This window comes from Argentina silus (genome assembly GCF_951799395.1).
Source record: "Argentina silus genome assembly, chromosome: X".
Classification (NCBI taxonomy): domain Eukaryota; kingdom Metazoa; phylum Chordata; class Actinopteri; order Argentiniformes; family Argentinidae; genus Argentina; species Argentina silus.
The window spans coordinates 26,689,329-26,708,730 of record NC_139653.1 but is presented as its reverse complement, the minus strand read 5'-3'; the positions used below and the strand labels follow the sequence as shown (position 1 = coordinate 26,708,730).

Genomic DNA, 19,402 nt, shown 5'->3' with positions numbered 1-19,402 from the left:
CCTTGTTCTTGGGGAGGTCCTTCCTGTTGGCACGCACCGTTCCACAAGCTTGCACCCCCCTGGTCTTGAGGTCCACCATCAACTTCACACCGGTGTAAAAGTTGTCCATGTATACGGACAGGTTGGACCCGAAATAAGGTGTCGCCAGGTCTGAGACTATCCGGTGAGCCAGGTCTTTCTCTGTCTTACCCTGAATGGCCCCCGTGTACACCTGAAAATTGGTGACATAGCCTGTATTGCTCTCCGCCATGACCCACACCTTTATTCCCCACTTCACCGGCTTCATGGGGAGGTACTGCCGGAAGCCCAGGCGTCCCTTGAACTTTACCATGGACTCATCCACGGTCACAAAGCCATTGACCTCATAAAGTGCCTGGAATCTAACCAGGAGGAGGTCCATGAACCCCCGGAGCTTCCAGAGCTTGTCCGATTTGTCCACGGCAGGGTCCATGTTATCTTGGAGATGGAGATATCTGAAAATGCATATGATAAGATTAATGAGTTTAAGCCTAACATGTATTGCCATCATTGTATTTATTTATATGTATTAAGTAAGAGAACGGAACTCGGAAGAGAGCGCAAGAAAACAAAACACAAATCATTACCTCCAGATCATGTCAAAGCGGTCCCTTGCCATGGCCTTGGGGACGTGGGTCTGGTACAACCATTTGGTCTGCCTCCAGTAATCCCTGCGTGCTGGCAGCTTCAAAATGCCGAAGGTGAAACACAGCCCGACAAATGTCTTCATCTCCGTTTTGGAGACAGGGTTCCACTTGGAGTTGGTGGGGGTCTGACCGCGCGTCTCTTCAGCGTACCGATTCGTTTCCGTCACCAACATGTCCCAAAGCTCATCGGTAAAAATTCGCGAAAAGACATCCAGGGGGCTAGCATCCACGGGGATCGGCTGCTTTCACCCCCGGTTTGCGGGTGAACTGTTTCGCATTGCGCGGCTGGTAACCCTCGGTTTTCCAGTCTACCTGGAATCCGAGAAAGTCGTCCTCCTCCTCTCCGTCTGTCTCGAAATCCCACTCCTGCGCTCTATCCAAAGGATCATCAGGTAGATAATCATCCTCTACCTCCTCCTCCCTTTCAAACTCCTCAATCTCTCCCAACTCTATGTCACTGCCCTCGCTGTCAAAATTTTCCTCTGCCGTAGCCATTTCGCCGCTCTCGAAATAAAATCTACAATAAACGCACGTGTATGTCTGATTGATTGACGTGATTTTCGGCGAACCACAAGACATTTGGGTGGTCAAGTATTTTTAAAAAATCAACAAGACCCACCTCATCTGTATTTGAACCAATGACAGTGCATTATATGCTGCACGCCTCATGAAAAATACGACAAATAAAAAATGCTGCGCCACGCAGCATCCGGCAGGAGAGGCAATGTTTCGTCGCGCAGCATCCGGCACAAGGCAGTTCTGAAGGCATCCTTGGACATTTGGTTGAAATGTTGTAATTCAATTCCCTTTAAAACGTAGGGGGAACAGAATCTTAAGAAAATGTCATTTTGATCTAGATTAAACATTTTTAAAAACTGGCCTCTTGGATATTCAATAAGATCTTCAACTGTGGTATACACTTAAGCATCATTCTGTGTTTTACAGCCCTTTCTATGGAGAGGACTTCTACTTTGAGATCCCACGACCATTTCAGTGTTTGTCCTTCTATGTGTATGCCAAGAGCGTTTTCCAAAGGGACCTGCCTGTTGGTGAGTAACTGACGCACACACACACAAACAAACAGACACACACACACACACATACACATACACACACATACACATACACATATGTTCATAGCTGCATGAGAAGATTTATGTGTGTGGTTTCAGGAAAGGTGTCTATCCGTAAGGAGGAGCTGTGTAAATTCAGTGGGAAGGAACACTGGTTTGGCCTGCAGCCGGTGGATCCTAACTCTGAAGTCCAGGTGGGTCCCTGTTCTCTTGGTTCACTTCACTCACTCAGCTGTACAGCAGGGCACAGAGCAGGGTGACTCACCCACATATGATTTAATACTCTCTCTTTAAAAAGTTTGTTGAAAATAAACTAAATGAGAGAAATGGGGGGGGGCTTTTGATAAGCTTGATGAATCATTTGTTGAATGAGAGTAAAGTAGAACTTTAGAAGTGACCGAGGTTTATTTAGAAGGTTAGGTGGAGGCCATAGTGACGCTTAAATCATAAGAGGCTGTAGAGAAGCTGTCAGAGCTGCTAGAGCGACCATCTGCACACCCCGTTGGTGTGGGGTGCCAAGATCTTCAACTTACAGCTTCTGTGTGTCTGTGTGTGGCTATTCACCTACCATCGTGCAGTCCAATCAGATTGATTAGTTAGTCACCACCCTTGCCTGATCCAACTGTGTCTCTGCTGACAAAGCCTCACATCCTGTTTTTGATTTTCTGCGTGCTGATGGGGTTTGCAAATGACGCTGATTCACCCCAGCTTTACTGCTTATGACACAACCTCAGGCTCCAAGGGAGATTGAAGGAGAGAGGAGAAGGGAGAGGAGAAGGGAGAGAATAAGCAGCGTCTATGCACGTAGGGCTCCCAAGTGCAAAGAAACACATTTATTTGTGTGTGTGTGTGTGTGTGTGTGTGTGTGTGTGTTTTGCTCAGGGCCACATAACAGGTTGAGCCGGCTCTGAGAATAGGATAGTGAAAACGGATAGTGACTTCCACTTTAGAATGTTTCCATTTGTTAGTATTCTAAGCCTCAATGGAGTGCATCTTTATTATCTGACCTGGCTGAAATGTTGCCCAGATGACACTTTGGTTGCTTATTTGTTTGTCCTTAACCTGGGGTGAGAGTGGCAGGCATTTGTTCTGTGCGATAAGCACTTTAGTACACAGAGATCTGGTGGAGAACGGGATGAAATAACCGTGTGTCCTGCTACTAGAGCATCCCCAGCCCTCGACCTGTTCACTACCATAGGCTGTGTATCTACTGGACAACGTTTTACTCAAGCCTTGTAACATTTTACCTGTAGTAGTGGCCTACCCCAGGCTATTCTGGGCAGGTTTTGTTACACAAATCCCCCAGAAGTAGGTGCTCTCGAACTTTGATTACATCAGTGACAAAAGTGGGGGTGCATTTGAGGGAGATGAGTGAGTTATCTTGTGTTGTTGATGGTACAGGCTGAGGCATGTTGGAAGGTCACCGGTAGTGAGCTGGTGACATTAGCTCAGCCTGCCAGGGTAATTATCACCACATTGGCTAAGGCTTAGCTTTCATTAGGGAGAACTGCTGCTATCTGAGCTCAACTCGTACTGAATTGCGGAGGGAGAGTGCGAGTGAGTGGGCGTTTTTTTTTTTTTTTTTTTTCTCTCTCCTCTGACACTTCCTAAGGCGAGGCAGCAGCCTTCACCACATCCGACCTGATAAAGACTGTAAGTGTTCACTGACATGACAGCTACTGCAGCTCATCTCACATACTCATGCAGCTACAGACCTGAACCATAGAGCCTTCTGAGGTAGAGCAGGGTCACATAGGGACTTACTCATATCCTCTGGAACTCAATAGGAACTCTACTTCTAGATTTACTCTATTTTAACCCAGGGAAGTCAATATGGACTGAATTTCACAGAACACACTGAGCCATTGCATTTCATAACCATAGCATAGCCAATAGAACATCTCGCTAACATCCTGACACCAAAATACTACAAGGCTGATGCTGTGATAATCTGTTGAACTGACTGAAAAACAAACACATGAATGTTTCACATTTCGATATGACATACAACATGCTGTATGCAACTTATGGGTTATGAGTCATGATAACACAGAGATTGGGGGGCTACTCTGCTAAAGTCATGTGACGTCTCCTTCTCTCCTCCTTCCCTGGGATAGGGAAAGGTTCACCTGGAAATGCGGCTAAATGAACTGATCACAGAGAACGGCTCAGTATGTCAACAACTACTGGTCCGGTGAGTATAGCCTGTCATCTCTGAGCTTTATGTTTATAGGAGTCCATTATATTGGAAAATGCGCAATTTGCTAAACGTCCGGGATAATGACTTAAAAGGTGTCTTGGTGTATCTATGGACTGGAGAGAAGTTGTGTGGTTAATCACAGAAATTATTATCCCTTGGATAATGTCAGGATGGGAGTAAGGTAATCATATCACTGATCTGTGGTTAGAGGCAAATTTTATCTCTTGCATTAGAGGCTTGCCTAGCTCTCTCTATTAGTCCAACACCATAGAGTCCCGCAGGCAGAGGCACCAACACAACAACAATAGCCTAAACTAAACCACAACCATGGTTTACTCTCTCCACAGCTCCCTTAGAACAGCTGTGTTCTCCTACACTGACATTCCCCTCTGCATTAACTTTCAACATCCTCTTTCCCCAGTGTGTGTGGTTGTGTGTGTGACGTGTGCTTCTCATTCACATGTACTCTGTGTCTCCTCTGTTATATGTTGTAACTATGCAACCCTGCTGTAGTGCTATATCTGAGCAGTCTCTTTGGCATTGTACTGTGTTTGTACATTTCTTAGAAACGGTCATCACTAGGTGTGTGCGTGCGTGCGTGCGTGCGAGCGATGCGCACGTATGTTGGAAAGTGTCTGACCTGACAGTCTGTGGATCTTGTTTTGTTTGCTACTTGCACTCATTCATACTCAGTGAACAAGTTAATGAGTTAATCTCGACAGGAAGACAACTGTGGTCTGCTTCTAGTGTCACTCACTGCGCAGCAGTCTTTCACTGAGACATTTGTGCTATTACCTGCACAATGTGACCCCCACCCTGTCTCTCATCATAGATGACTGTAGATATTGTTTCATTAGTCACCTCCATGAGTGGCTAGGGAATATTGTTGTGAAACCCAGACAAACAACATGCACACACTTCCTGCTTCTTCTGCTTTTCTCTAACCTCAGAGTCACATACTGATGGGATGTATTGCTCCATTCACATTCCCTCATGTTGATATGAGAAATGTTGATATAAATTATGTTTATATTATATTGTCACTGGTCTATAGGTTTAAAGTATTTTCCCTGGTGTATAGATTCACAGTATTTTCCCCATGTTGTTGTTATTTTTCCGCAGGATAATTGAGTGCCAGGGTTTGCCTTTGATAAGTGGCCAGAACTGTGACCCATATGCCACTGTCTCTCTCGTTGGGCCTGCCAGGTAACTCAACTGTCCTCTTCGGAGGAAGATGACTACACAAATATAATGTATGTAGGATATCAAACCCAGAGCACTCAATTTGTGCATCCTAGTGTAATACTTTTCTGATTGCTCTCCCCTAGGTCTGACCAGAAAAAAACAAAGGTTAAAAAGAAGACCAGCGACCCTCAGTTTGAAGAAACCTTCTACTTTGAGGTACCATCATCCTTATTCATGCATTTGGCTAGACGACTCTACCCAGATGTCCGATTTGATCAGCAAAGTAATCAACATAGGTATTTGTTGGAAACCGAGTTAGATAGGACAGAAAGAAATGTCATGTGTCTTATCCCTAGGTCACAAGGTCCAGCAGCTACACGAAAAAGTCTCATTTTCAAGTGGAGGAGGAAGACATTGAAAAGCTTGAGATTAAGTGAGTTTACTTTCTTTCCCACAACCCCCCCGCCCCCCCCCCCCCTTCCCCCAGAACATTGACAGAACATCTAATTTCCATCATTAGCAGATAGGTCCGCCTTTCTGAAGCAACTAATTTGTACTGGCAAAGTTCATGTAGGCATTGATCCTGTTTATATACGTTACAATCACAGAGCAAGTGTAGTGTGTACTGAAAGACCATTGTGATCGGTTAAGGATGTGTGGGGCTTGTCTCTCTTTGCGTCACCCTACAGCGGACTCATACAGTAGCTCACTGGGTAAGACTAGGCTGGGCCCGGAGAGGTAAACATGCATGCATGGTTTGGATTTTAGGTGATTTTAATTGCATGATGTGCATTTAAAAGTGTACGCAGGAGTTTATTTTGTGTTTTGTGTTGACATTAATGTGGTTAGTTTTTTTAGATGATTGCCCATTGGCTATGCTCTGACCTGGATATTAGGGACAAGGCATCTGTGCATCTGTAATGCATTCAATTTACAGTGCGTAAATAATGGGACAGTGAAGCATTTTTTCTTCATTTGGCTCTATACTTCAAAAGTTTGGATTTGAAATCAAACAATTACTATGAGATTAACTTATAGATTGTCAGCTTTTATTTAAGGTTATTTGTGTACTTATTGGTTTCACCATTTACAAATGACAACACTTTTTATACATAGTCCCCTATTTCAGGGATTCAAAAGTAATGGGAGAGATTCATATAATGTCCAAATTAAGCACTCCTGTTTAGTATTTGGTTGACAATCCTTTGCATGCAATAACTGCCTGAAGTCTGAGACCCACTGACCCGACCAGATGCTCTGTATGTTCTCTGGTGATGCTCTGCCAGGCCTGTACTGCAGCCATCTTAAGTTGTTGTTTGTTTTAAGGTCTTTTTGCCAAAAATCTTATCATCAGGAAATTAAATGCATGTTCAATTGGATTTAAATCTGGAGATTGACTTGGCCACTCTAGAACTGTCCACTTTTTGGCCCTGAAAAACTCCCTAGTTGCTATGGCAGCATGTTATGGGTCATAGTCTTACTGTATGATGAATGCCATCCAATCAATTTGCTTGTACTCGAGCAGACAGATGTTTCTGTACACTTCAGAATACATTCTGCTGCTGCCGTCAGCAGTTACATCATCAATTAAGACAAGTTAGCCAGGTCTAGTGGCAGCTGTACATGCTCAAACCATAACAACCGCTACCATGTTTCACAGAAGAGGTGGTATGCTGTAAATCTTGGGCAGATACTGTTTTCTCCAAACTTTCCACTTGCAATCACTCTGGTACATGAAAATATTCTTTTTTTCTGCAGGATCTGCAGGATTTTTTGGTACTTTTTAGCAAACTGTAACCTGACCCTCCTTTTTGAGGATAACTAGTTTGCACCTTGCAGTGAAGCCTCTGTAATTGGGCTGGTGACATTCTGCGGATAAGGTAGTCTCTGACACGTTTACGCCTACCTCCTGGAGAGTGTTCCTGATTTGTTTGAGGTTGTTTGAGGTTTTTTCCTGATTTGTTCCTCAGTTGTTTGAGGTTTTTTCTTAATTATAAGACTCTGGTTTTTCTGAGTTTTTGGCTGATTGTCAGCCTAATAATAGCTTCCTAGACTTTCATTGACACCTCTTTGGTTCTCATGTGGACAGACACCACTAGCAGACTCCAAAGGCAAACACAAAGCCTTTTTGTTTCAAGAATCAGTACTAGACATTTACAGCTCTCTTATGCCTCCAAAAATGATGTGATAGACCATACTTGACTTACCAGAAACACCTGTCAAGCCAATTGTCCTTGGTGGTGAAACCAATATTTACACAAATACCCTCAAATTAAAACTGAGAATCTCTATTTTAACCTCATACTAATTTTTTGATTTCAAATCTAAACTGGAGTATAAACAAAGAAAAAATGCTGCACTGTCCCATTGCTTAAGCCCTCTCTCTCTCACTCTCCCACTCTCTCACTCTATTTCTCACTCTCTCTCTCACTCTCTCTCTCTTTCCCACTTTCCCACTCTCCTTTGCAGAGTTGATTTGTGGAACAATGGGAATTTGGCACAGGACGTTTTCCTGGGAGAGACGCGAGTATCTGTCAAGATCCTGCGAAATGACCACATCCACAGGGCCTGGTAAGGACCAGTATAGATACACACACACACACACACACACACACACACACACACACACACGCACACTTGTTCCCCACACGCGCACACATTCTCATGCTGATACTGAGTTACTGACACTAACTTGTGAGATTTCATATACTGTGACACACCAGTATGCAAAGACGTACATGCAGCACATGCTTAGGGAAGCACACAGTCCTACTACACATTACTATTACAATATTCTTACACACTTACTCAAGCTTCCACTATGTATATGCAGAAACACATTGAAACCCTCTCTCTCCCATGGACACATGCACCTACATGCACCCACACGCCTGTTGCCTGAAGAATGTAATCGGCAGCAGTAGCTGAAATGAATAGGCTGATTTAACAAATGACTAGGGCAGATAAGAGGACATTACACACACTCTGTTACATACACTGTGTTTATCAGACTTGAGAAGCAGTTACTCTGGCGTCACTGCTGGCGTCAATGTGACCTTCTGTGACCTTCCTTATCCCAAGACACTGGATCACATATGCATTTGGGGTAGTTGAATACACTTTATGGACGTCTCTTCCAATATTTCTTCTCACTTCACAGAACATAGTTGCTCTTACCTGGGTTTAACACTATGTATTTTGAAATTTGTTTATGCAGCCTGTGCTGGTAACTCTATATCTATGACGGGTTTTTGGACCTGTTGCTTCCTTTGTGTCCTCAGACTACTTTGAACATAGCGTCCTTCCGGGAGCTGTGCGTGCGTGCGTGCCTGCGTGCGTGCCTGCGTGCGTGCCTGCGTGCCTGCGTATATGATAAGGGATTGTGCAGATACTGATCTATGTGTTTTGCATGAGGGCTGTGAGATGACTGTGTGGGCGGCAGTTGCTTGGAAACAGCACCCCATCTCCTCTGTAGTCAGGAGAGAGTGAGAGAGACTAACATCACTTAAAATCCAGACTGTAACATACACACACATACCTATAGCTCAGCTGAATCAAGATATGGGGTGATCTATTGATTTCTTTCCAGAATACAACTCAACTCTCTCTGTCTGCCATGATTTCAGTACAAGCAGATTACAAACAAACATAGCAGCAGCTTTTGAAGCAATGCAGAGTTCAATGCTGATTTAACTCAGTCAACTGCTCCACCTGTTGGTCACTGAGTATCTCTGCAGACAGACCAAGCCCATTATGACACATCACTGTTCTCCTCTGGCTCTGCCCACAGGTATCTACTTCAGCCCAAAGGGAATGGGAACAAGTCCAAGCCGGATGACCTGGGTTCACTACGCCTGAATGTGACCTACACAGAGGACAACATCCTGCCATCTGCCTTTTACAAGCCTCTACGCACCGTGTTGCTCAAGTCCCCAGACGCCAAGGTACTTACTACGGTCCTGTCTGTCTGTATGTATCTATGTCTGTCTGAAGAGTACTTCATGCCCAAAGGGGTATTCATGATCTGGTTCTCTCTCTCTCTCTCTCTCTCTCTCTCTGTGTCTGTCTGTCAGCCCATCTCTGCATCTGCAGCCCACATCCTGGGGGATATCTGTAGGGAGAGGTATGAGGCGGTGCTGCCCCTGGTCCGGCTCCTGCTCCATCATAACCGCCTGGTGCCCTTCGTCTCTGCCATTGCTGCCCTGGAGCTGGAGAACACTCAGTGAGTACAGACACACAGCTGGAGAACACTCAGTGAGTACAGACACACAGCTGGAGAACACTCAGTGAGTACAGACACACAGCTGGGGAACACTCAGTGAGTACAGACACACAGCTGGAGAACACTCAGTGAGTACAGACACACAGCTAGAGTACACTCAGTGAGTACAGACACGCAGCTAAAGTACACTCAGTGAGTACAGACACACAGCTGGAGAACACTCAGTGAGTACAGACACACAGCTGGAGAACACTCAGTGAGTACAGACACACACAGCATGGCATCTCAAAACTCCACTGGTAGGAAGCCTTCAGCTAAGCCATACCTGATCAAGATGGTGCTGCCGAGTATGGTAGCCGTTTTGCAAGCTCCTCCTCAACTTTGTATTTTACTTAGTATTTTTCGTGTTCATTTTAAATATTTGTACACTTATGCCTATTACACTTATTATCTATTGTGTCATTATTGTGTTTTTATTCTTACATCCTGATATTTGCACTGTTGAGAGGAAGCTGGCAAAGTAAGCATTTCATTGTACCATTTACAACTGCATCCTGTGCAATAAACTTTGACTAGACTATCTCACTGTAAGAGGTAAGGTGCATCTCAGGAGTAGAAAGGGGTTTGAATATGAACTCTGAGTCACTCTGTAACATCCCTCTGTCTGTCCAGGGAGGCTAACACAATTTTCCGTGGAAACTCTTTGGCCACACGTTGCATTGACGACATGATGAAGATTGTGGGGCGGAGCTACCTGACAGTTACCCTGAAGCCTGTATTAGATGAGGTATCATATGCTCCACAGAGTGAAATATATATTGACTCACATAGACACTGATCCAAAGAAGTAAGCCCATATTCAGCATTTATTATGTGTTTGATTATATTGTGTCAATACTCATTACTCTTTTTCGATTTAGATTTGTGAATCCAACAAAACATGTGAGATTGATCCGGTCAAACTGAAAGAAGGGGATAACGTGGAGGTCAACAAGGTACATTATACCGGGGTGTGACTTTATGAGATTTTTGGTAGCAGTTGATCGCCATGCAAATAATAGTTATATAACCGCCATAACAATTTATTTACAACTTTTTATATTTAAATAGGCTATGCCTGTCTGAGGCTGAACCTACCTTCTGATTGGTGTCTCCAAAATACGTTTTACATAAGCCACTGTTGAAAAGAGGATAATCTCAGTATTTTAGCAAAAACAATATTATGTTCTAACACCCAAAACTACATGAAAAGCGAGTGACACTCATTTTACCGGAGTATACAGTGATACTGAGAAAAACATGTTTCTGAAGGCATGTGCGAATTGCCACAAACCATCGGGAACAATTTACAGTAGCTTGCTTCAATGTCAGTTTTCTCTAATTATAATGCAGGTGAAATCTATTCAACAGAAATAAAGAATATCGGGCATAAAATAAAGTGCACACATCAAACGAAAGTTACCAAAAGTGAACTTGATAGTGAAAGTGATTATGCATTACGCCCTCTCCCTCAAAATGTTCTCGAAGAGGAGAAGATTTGAAAGTTTGATAATGGATTAAGGTAGCAAAACAATTGTTAATGATCATTAATTTACACTCCTGCTATTGGGTAAAGTATATCTAAATAAAAATAAAATATTTACAAATCTCACCATGTAACCATCACAGCCCTAATTATACCACAGCATACATTTGTCTCAAGCTTTTGTACTAGCTGTACATTTACATTTATGGCATTTAGCAGACGCCTTTATCCAAAGCGACTTACAACAAATACATTTGTTTAAGTAAGTGAATCATCTATCCATCAGTCATCATAAGATAAAGTAATCAATGCTCACACCAGGGGCCATAGGCAGTCACAATGCTAGAAGAAGGAAACATTATTATTTTATTTTTTTTATTAACAGGAGAGAAACTTGTACAGGGGGGGTAGTGGGGGTGAAGATGTCTTTAGGAGGGACCGTTAAGGTAGCCTGAAGAGATGGGTCTTCAATCTACGGCGGAAGATTGGTAGTGACTCTGCAGTCATGACAGCAGGGGGAAGCTCATTCCACCAGCGGGGCGCCAGGACAGTGAAAAGCTGTGACCAAGTAGTGTGGCTGCTGCATCCACGTAGAGGCGGCGGTGCCAGGCGGCCAGCCGAGGTGGAAGAGCGAAGTGATCGGGCAGGGGTTTGGGGGCTGACCATTGCTTGCAAGTAGGGAGGGGCTGTTCCCTTTGCCGCCCGGTAGGCGAGCACCAGGGTCTTGAATCTGTTGCAAGCTGCTACTGGGAGCCAGTGAAGGGTGTGGAGGAGGGGGGGAGTGACATAGGAGAAGCTGTATGTCAGTCTTGTGTCTTGTGGGGGGATAGCGTGTACTGTACAATACATAATGTCAATAATCGTGTGTATGTGCATGTCCCTCTATAGGAGAATCTACAGGGGTATGTTCAGAAGGTCTTCTCATCCATCACACAGTCAAGCTCCAGCTGTCCCCCCCTCATGTGTGACGTCTTCAGATCACTGCGTCACATGGCCTCCAAGCGCTTCCCAGGTGAGTTCTGTAGCAACTTACCTTTCCCACCCTCATCCTCAGTCACGTCTCTCACATCTATACTTGCATTAAGTTTAGAATGCTTTACAAACACCTTACACAGTAATCCTAAATTTAAAGTGTTGTCTCCTGAATTAACGGGATATCCCAGATGATTAGATGATGGATCTCTTGTCCGAGTATTTACCTCTGGAAGTTGAGGCAAGTGTAATGTAGGTATATCAATAAGTGTAATGTATGTGTAGTGTATGTATCAATAAGTATATTGTAGCCACCATGCCCACCACAGGGTGGAGCCAAAAGCCAGACAAAAGTCCAGGATGTTGCCTTGTAGCTGATCTATGTGACAGGCTCCTCGAGGATCCACTGCTCTGTGAGGACTAAAAAAAGTAAATAACACTCTGTGTCGCTAATGTATGATGTCGTTGGTGTTGGACCTGTCCCCTCCGCTCCCCGCTGCAGCTGACCCACACGTGCAGTACTCTGCGGTTAGCAGCTTTGTGTTCCTGCGATTCTTCGCTGTTGCCGTTCTCTCGCCACACACCTTTCAGCTCCGCCCCCATCATCCTGTAAGTGTTCCCGCCCACACCTGACATCCCCCTACAAGAAAAGAGCCTCAAACAGTCCAGAAACCAAAACACAAAGCAGAAAACCCAGTACGTGGAACACCTGCTGGAATATAACCTAGAACAGAAACCGAAGCATTGGCAATGTATTTGTGATAGTACAGTGTGTAGTTTTAGACATTTGTTGTAAGAGTGGGTATAGGTGTCTGTTTTACATTCCAAGTGTTAGGGCTGGAGATGGCCATGCTTTAGGTCTCTTTGCAGTGGTGTGGTATAGATGTAAATGCAGTGTGCACTCAGTTTGACAACTGTCTTTTCTACCATGCGTCTCAGGACCCTGAGATCTCTCGCACACTTACTCTCATCTCCAAAACCATTCAGACTCTGGGCAGTTGGGGGAGCCTGTCCAAAAACAAACTGGTAAGACCATAGCCTGCCCTTCTATACATGTGTAGCAACACCATAACTTTAAGGGGCAATCTGGGATTGGAAAATTAACTTTTAAATTAATGATATAAAGACATTGATTCTGGAAAAATATTACTTATAAATGACTGATGATATATAAGTTGTTTGTAAACAATGTAATGGATTACTCCTTAGTTACATTTCTCCAGCCCCCAGCAGTTTACCAAAAGAACTGGACGGATGCCTGCCTCGTTGTTTAAATCCTAGATTGCCCCTTTAATGAATTCAATACAAAGTGGTGTTTTTAACTCTGCTGTTTCCGTAACAAGTTATGATGATGAACAGCAGTCACAGAAATTGGCTTATTTTAAATCAAAGTTATGATGTGATATCTCTGAAAGGTTGCATGACAGGGAACTAACTCTTTGTTTTGTTTCTCTTTAGTCTAGTTTTAAAGAATCCTACATGTACGATTTCTTCAAATCATTCCAAGAGGACAGGTGTATAGAAAAAGTTAAAAAGGTGATTTTGTTGTTACATTTTTTATAACATCTTATGTGTTTGCTTTACATGTCTAGCTAATATACAGTGCCCTACATTTTGAACCATTGTTCATGTTTTGGCTTTGAATTTGAAATCAAACACTACTATGAGGTTAAAGTAGAGATTCTCAGCTTTTATTTGAGGGTATTTATGTACATATTGGTTTCACCATTTAGAAATGACAACACTTTGTAAACATAGTCCCCCTATTTCAGGGCACCAAAAGTAATGGGACATTACATTGGCTTGACAGGGATTTATGGTAAGTCAGTTGTTTTCCGTCACATCATTTGTGTAGGCATAAGAGAGCTGTCAATGCCTAGTATTGATTCTAGGCTTTGCGTTTTGTCTTTGGAGTCTGCTATTGGTGTCTGTCAATATGAGGACCAAAGCTATTAAGTAGAATGTCAAAGAAGCCATTATTAGGCTGAAAAATACCCAAAACTGTAAACTTGCCAAAATCAACAGTTTGGAACATCATTAAAAAAAAAAAAAAAAAAAAAGCACTGGTGAGTTCAGCATCCGCAAACGGGCTGGTAGGCCAAGGAATACTTCATCAGTACAAGAAACAACAACTGAAGATGGCTGCAGTACAGGCCTCACCAGAGAAGTTACCCAGTGTCTGGAGGGGTCAATGGGTTGCAGACTTCGGGCAGTTATTGCATGCAAAGGATTGTCGACCAAATACTAAACATGAGTTCTTAATTTGGACATTATATGAATCTGTCCCATTACTTTTGGTGCCCTGAAATAGGGACTATGTATAAAAAGTGTTGTCATTTGTAAATGGTGAAACCAATATGTAAACAAATAAAAGCTGAGAATCTATATTTTAACTTCATAGTAATTGTTTGATTTAAAATCCAAACTTATGGAGTATAGAGCCAAAGGTAGAAAAAATGCTTCACTGTCCCATTACTTATGCAGGGCACTGTACGTATTTGTAATTAGGCAGAGTTGCTCCAAGCAAGTCCAACTCTTGATTCTATTATTAGTAGGCTTTCTTCAGCAAGTGCAAGTTTTAACATGGAGGTCTATGGAAACCAAATATACAATACCACCACTACTCTTACACCTTTTAAAGCTATTCAAACCAATCCAAGTGTAAAATATACCAACAACTCCAAATGATCAACTCTGATAAAAGCTTTCTGATACCTATTACATTTTTTAAACTATTAAGCTTTTTGTAACTCCAAAAACTCTCATCCAGTTAACATTGTGGAATGTAGATTGATCTATCTATCTATCTTTCTATCTGTCTAACCTCTCATTTATCTACCTATCTGTCAATTCATCCATCTATCCAACCAAACCATCTTTAACTTTATCCGCTGCCATAATAAGACTCTCATTTTCTTTTAACTACCCAGCAAATCTATCTATCTATCTTTCGTCCAAACCATCTTTAAACTTTTTCTACTACCAAAAAATGGCTTTGCAAGCCCAGAAAGTTTCTTCTGCAACTTCTTTTTCTATTTATTATTATTCCAATTCTTCCTACAACCTTTTAGCTATTCACACCAATCCATTTGGTCTAACTGATGTTGGACCTGTTAGACTTTTGGTGTTGATAACTTTTTAAACGATTTGATTGTGTACTTTTTAACATGGAGGTCTCTTACACCTTTTAAGCTATTCACACCAATCCAACTGTAAAATTTACCAAAAAAAACAAATTATCAACTGAAAGCTTGTTGATACCTGTAATTCTTTTTCAACTATTCCAAAATCCAAAACTCTCATTAACTAACATGGTGTTAAAAACAAAACTTGGAACTAACACAAAGTTAATAGTGGCCCTTACATTGCTGATTTAGGGGGGCAAAATATATGTGATATATATTTATATATCTTTTTTATATAAGTTTTTATATTATATTATATACAGTCATGAGAAAAAATTAGGACACCCTATGAAAACCTTTGTCTTCTTCAACATATTCAAACATATGGACATTTGATATTCATTTGAACAATATTGAAAAATTGAGGTAATATAACTAAACAAATACAACTGAAACAAATTATTTAAAAAATGATTGGTAAAATGTAATTAATAGAAATGCAATCTTCTTGTGAGGAAAAAGTTAGGACACCCCCACATTTAGTTCCACTTAAAATGCCTAAAATTATAATAAAGAGCACCACATCAGGTGCAAATGATTAGAACATCGTTACAGAGGATTTTGGAGGAGCCTGTCCTATTTAAGCCTCAGATATTTAGTTTGGTTTGCTCTTGATTGTTGAAGTGAGTTGCATCACCATGGCGAGATCAAAAGAGCTCTCTGAGGCCTTCAGAAGAAAAATTGTAGATGCATATGAGTCTGGGAAGGGATATAAAAAGATCTCCAAACTATTCGAAATTGGCCATTCCACTGTCCGGAAAATAATTTACAAGTGGAGAACATTTAAAACCACCACCAACATGGCCAGGTCAGGCCGCCCAAGCAAGTTCAGCATAAGAGCTGACCGAAAGATGCTTAAAGAAGTCTCCAACAATCCCAGAATGTCATCACGAGACCTACAGGTATCTCTTGCCACAATTGATGTCAAAGTACATGCATCCACCATAAGAAAGAGACTGAACAAGTTTGCATTACATGGGAGGTGTGCAAGGAGGAAATCCCTGCTGTCAAAAAAAAACATCAGGGCAAGACTAAAGTTTGCCAGAGAACACCTAGAGAAAGACCAGAACTTCTGGAACAATGTGCTTTGGACAGATGAATCCAAAGTTGAACTATTTGGGCACAGTAAGAGTAGACATGTTTGGCGCAAAACCAAGACAGCATTTGAGAACAAGAACCTCATACCAACTGTGAAGCATGGGGGTGGAAATGTCATGGTTTGGGGCTGCTTTTCTGCAGCAGGGCCTGGTCAGCTCACCATCATAGAATCCACTATGAATTTTGTATTGTATCAGAGGGTGCTTGAGGAAAATGTGAGACCATCTGTTCGAAAGTTGAAGCTGAAGCAGATGTGGACCATGCAACATGACAATGACCCAAAACATTTCAGTAAATCTACCAAGGAATGGCTCAAGAAAAATAAATTGAGAGTTCTGGAATGGTCAAGTCAAACCCCGGATCTTAATCTTATTGAGATGCTGTGGATTGATTTGAAACTGGCTGTGCATGCAAGACACCCCTCGAACATCACACAGCTGAAAGAATTCTGCAAGGAGGAGTGGGAAAAACTTTCTCCCAATTGATGTCAGAGACCTGTAGACAGTTATAAGAAACGTCTAATTGAGGTTATTTCAGCCAAGGGGGGCAATACTAGCTATTAGGGCATAGGGTGTCCTAACTTTTTCCTCAGTAGGAATTGGCATTATTGTTAATTTTTCGTTAAATAAATGATTACAAAGTTACATTTTCATAGTTTTTTGTTCAATTACATCCCCTTTATCTATAGACATTGTTAGAAAGAAGATAACATATTGATATGTCCATATTTTTAAGAGAATAACTTAATATTTTGGGGGGTGTCCTAACTTTTTCTCATGACTGTATATACACAAATGCACAGTGAAAAGCAGTCTTAAAACATACTATTAGAAAACCCCCTGCACTTTTTAGTTGCCGACCACTGTTATTTCCAATAATGGTTTGTTAAAGCCCTTCCTCTCCCCAAGACAAACTTAATCAAAGTGGTAAATTCCGATCACTTCTCGAGAGGAAACAAACCTGCGTTGCACAATCCATGCTGTGATACGGTTGATTGTAATACATACCAAGTGCTTGTGACAAAAGCTAGAACAAGAGAAAGACTCTCAAATTCATGTATACAAACTAGCCATGTTAACTAGTGAAATCAATTATTAGTAAACAATATCTTACTGGGTGGCTCCTTATGCCTTTTGTTCAGTCAACATTCTTTTAGTTAGCAACTGTGATAATTGACTGCAATCCAAAGAGCTAAAGTTGATCAAATCAGCCATTTCAGTAGGCACTTCAGTAAGAGCAAACGGCATAAACAAGTCTATTCATTTCTAAAAATCCATATATATATATATATATATATATATATATATATATATATATATATATATATATATTACACACACAGTACCAGTCAAAAGTTTGGACACACCTTCTCATTCAATGGTTTTTCTTTATTGTTAGTATTTTCTACATTGTAGATTAATACTGAAGACATCAAAACTATGAAAGACACATATGGAATTATGTAGTAAACAAAAAAGTGTTAAACAAACCAGAATATGTTTTGGCATTCTCTCAATCAGATTCATGAGGTAGTCACCTGGAATGGTTTTCAATTACCAGGTGTGCCTTGTCAAGACTTAATTTGTGGAATTTCTTGCCTTCTTAATGTGTTTGAGACCATCAGTTGTGTTGTGCAAGGGTAGTTGGTACACTGTATAGAACTGTGAATAGCCCTATTCGACTACTGTTCTAATCCATAATATGGCAAGAACCACTCAACTAAGTAAAGAGGAAACGACAGTCCATCATTACTTTAAGACAGTCAGTCAATCTGGAAAATTTCAAGAACTTTGAATGTATCCTCAAGTGCAGTCGCGAAAACCATCAAACGCTATGATGAAACTAGCTCTCAAGAGGACCGCCCCAGGAAAGGAAGACCAAGAGTTACCTCTGCTGCAGAGGATAAGTTCATTAGAGTTACCAGCCTCAGAAACCGCAAATTAACAGCACCTCAGATTACAGCCCACATAAATGCTTCACAGAGTTCAAGTAGCAGACACATCTCAACATCAACTGTTCAGAGGAGACTGCGTGAATCAGGCCTTCATGGTCGAATTGCTGCAAAGAAGCCACTACCGAGGAAGAACAACAAGAAGAAGAGAATTGCTTGGGCCAAGAAACACAAGGAATGGACATTAGACCAGTGGAAATCTGTACTTTTGGTCTGACTCCAAATTTGAGATTTTTGGTTCCACCCGCCGTGTCTTTGTGAGACGCAGAAAAGTTGAGCGGATGGTTTCTACATGTGTGGTTCCCACTGTGAAGCCTGGAGGAGGAGGAGGTGTGATGGTGTGGGGGGTGCTTTGCTGGTGACACTGTTGGTGATTTATTCAAAATTCAAGGCACACTTAACCAGCATGGCTACCACAGCATTCTGCAGCGACATGCCATCCCATCTGGTTTGCGTTTAGTGGGACCATAATTTGTTTTTCAACAGGACAATGACCCAAAACACACCTCCAGGCTATGTAAGGGCTATTTGACCAAGAAGGAGAGTGATGGAGTGCTGCGTCAGATGACCTGGCCTCCACAATCACCCGACCTAAACCCAATTGAGATGGTTTGGGATGAGTTTGACCACAGAGTGAAGGCAAAGCAGCCAACAAGTGCTCAGCACCTCTGGGAACTCCTTCAAGACTGTTGGAAAACCATTCCAGGCGACTACCTCATGAAGCTGATTGAGAAAATGCCAAGAGTGTGCAAAGCTGTCATCAAAGCAAAAGGTGGCTACTTTGAAGAATCTAAAATATAAAACATATTCTGGTTTGTTTAACACTTTTTTGTTTACTACATAATTCCATATGTGTTCCTTCATAGTTTTGATGTCTTCAATATTAATCTACAATGTAGAAAATAATAAAAAAATAAAGAAAAACAATTGAATGAGAATTGAACATATACACACACATATACACACACATATACACACACACACACACTTTGCTCTGGAAAAACCTGAGAAGCTGACGCACATCTTTGGTGCTGTATCAGTATAATAGCGGAGGAATATGTGCCGATACAGATATTTCTGTAAAAGGCTAAAATCGGCCTATAATATCTGTGCTCCGATATATCTGTTGGCCTCTAATAAAAACTGCCATTTGGAAGGTGAAAAAAATGTGCTATCTAAGTAACAAGTAAGCCAACTATATTAAATAACTATCTGTCATACTTGCTTCAGCAAGTCCAACTATAGTTCTTCATATTACTTATTAATGGCTTGCTTCAGCATGGCTCATACTTATAATAATTTGTGGGCTTCAGTTTGCTTGCTTGC

The 19,402-nt window shown here is 41.8% G+C and overlaps 1 protein-coding gene across 1 annotated transcript in view; it reads left to right on the top strand.

The window, feature by feature from the left end:
* Positions 1–19,402, top strand: part of rasa2 (RAS p21 protein activator 2) — a 45,509-nt gene that overhangs the window by 11,021 nt on the left and 15,086 nt on the right. The window contains exons 3-17 of the mRNA XM_083695442.1: positions 1,611–1,714; positions 1,838–1,932; positions 3,856–3,932; positions 5,061–5,144; positions 5,267–5,339; positions 5,480–5,556; positions 7,593–7,694; positions 8,914–9,067; positions 9,197–9,345; positions 10,018–10,132; positions 10,266–10,340; positions 11,759–11,882; positions 12,345–12,451; positions 12,782–12,868; positions 13,301–13,378. Coding sequence (XP_083551568.1) covers positions 1,611–1,714; positions 1,838–1,932; positions 3,856–3,932; positions 5,061–5,144; positions 5,267–5,339; positions 5,480–5,556; positions 7,593–7,694; positions 8,914–9,067; positions 9,197–9,345; positions 10,018–10,132; positions 10,266–10,340; positions 11,759–11,882; positions 12,345–12,451; positions 12,782–12,868; positions 13,301–13,378 — 1,501 coding nt within the window. The remainder of the gene's footprint in view (positions 1–1,610; positions 1,715–1,837; positions 1,933–3,855; positions 3,933–5,060; positions 5,145–5,266; positions 5,340–5,479; positions 5,557–7,592; positions 7,695–8,913; positions 9,068–9,196; positions 9,346–10,017; positions 10,133–10,265; positions 10,341–11,758; positions 11,883–12,344; positions 12,452–12,781; positions 12,869–13,300; positions 13,379–19,402) is intronic.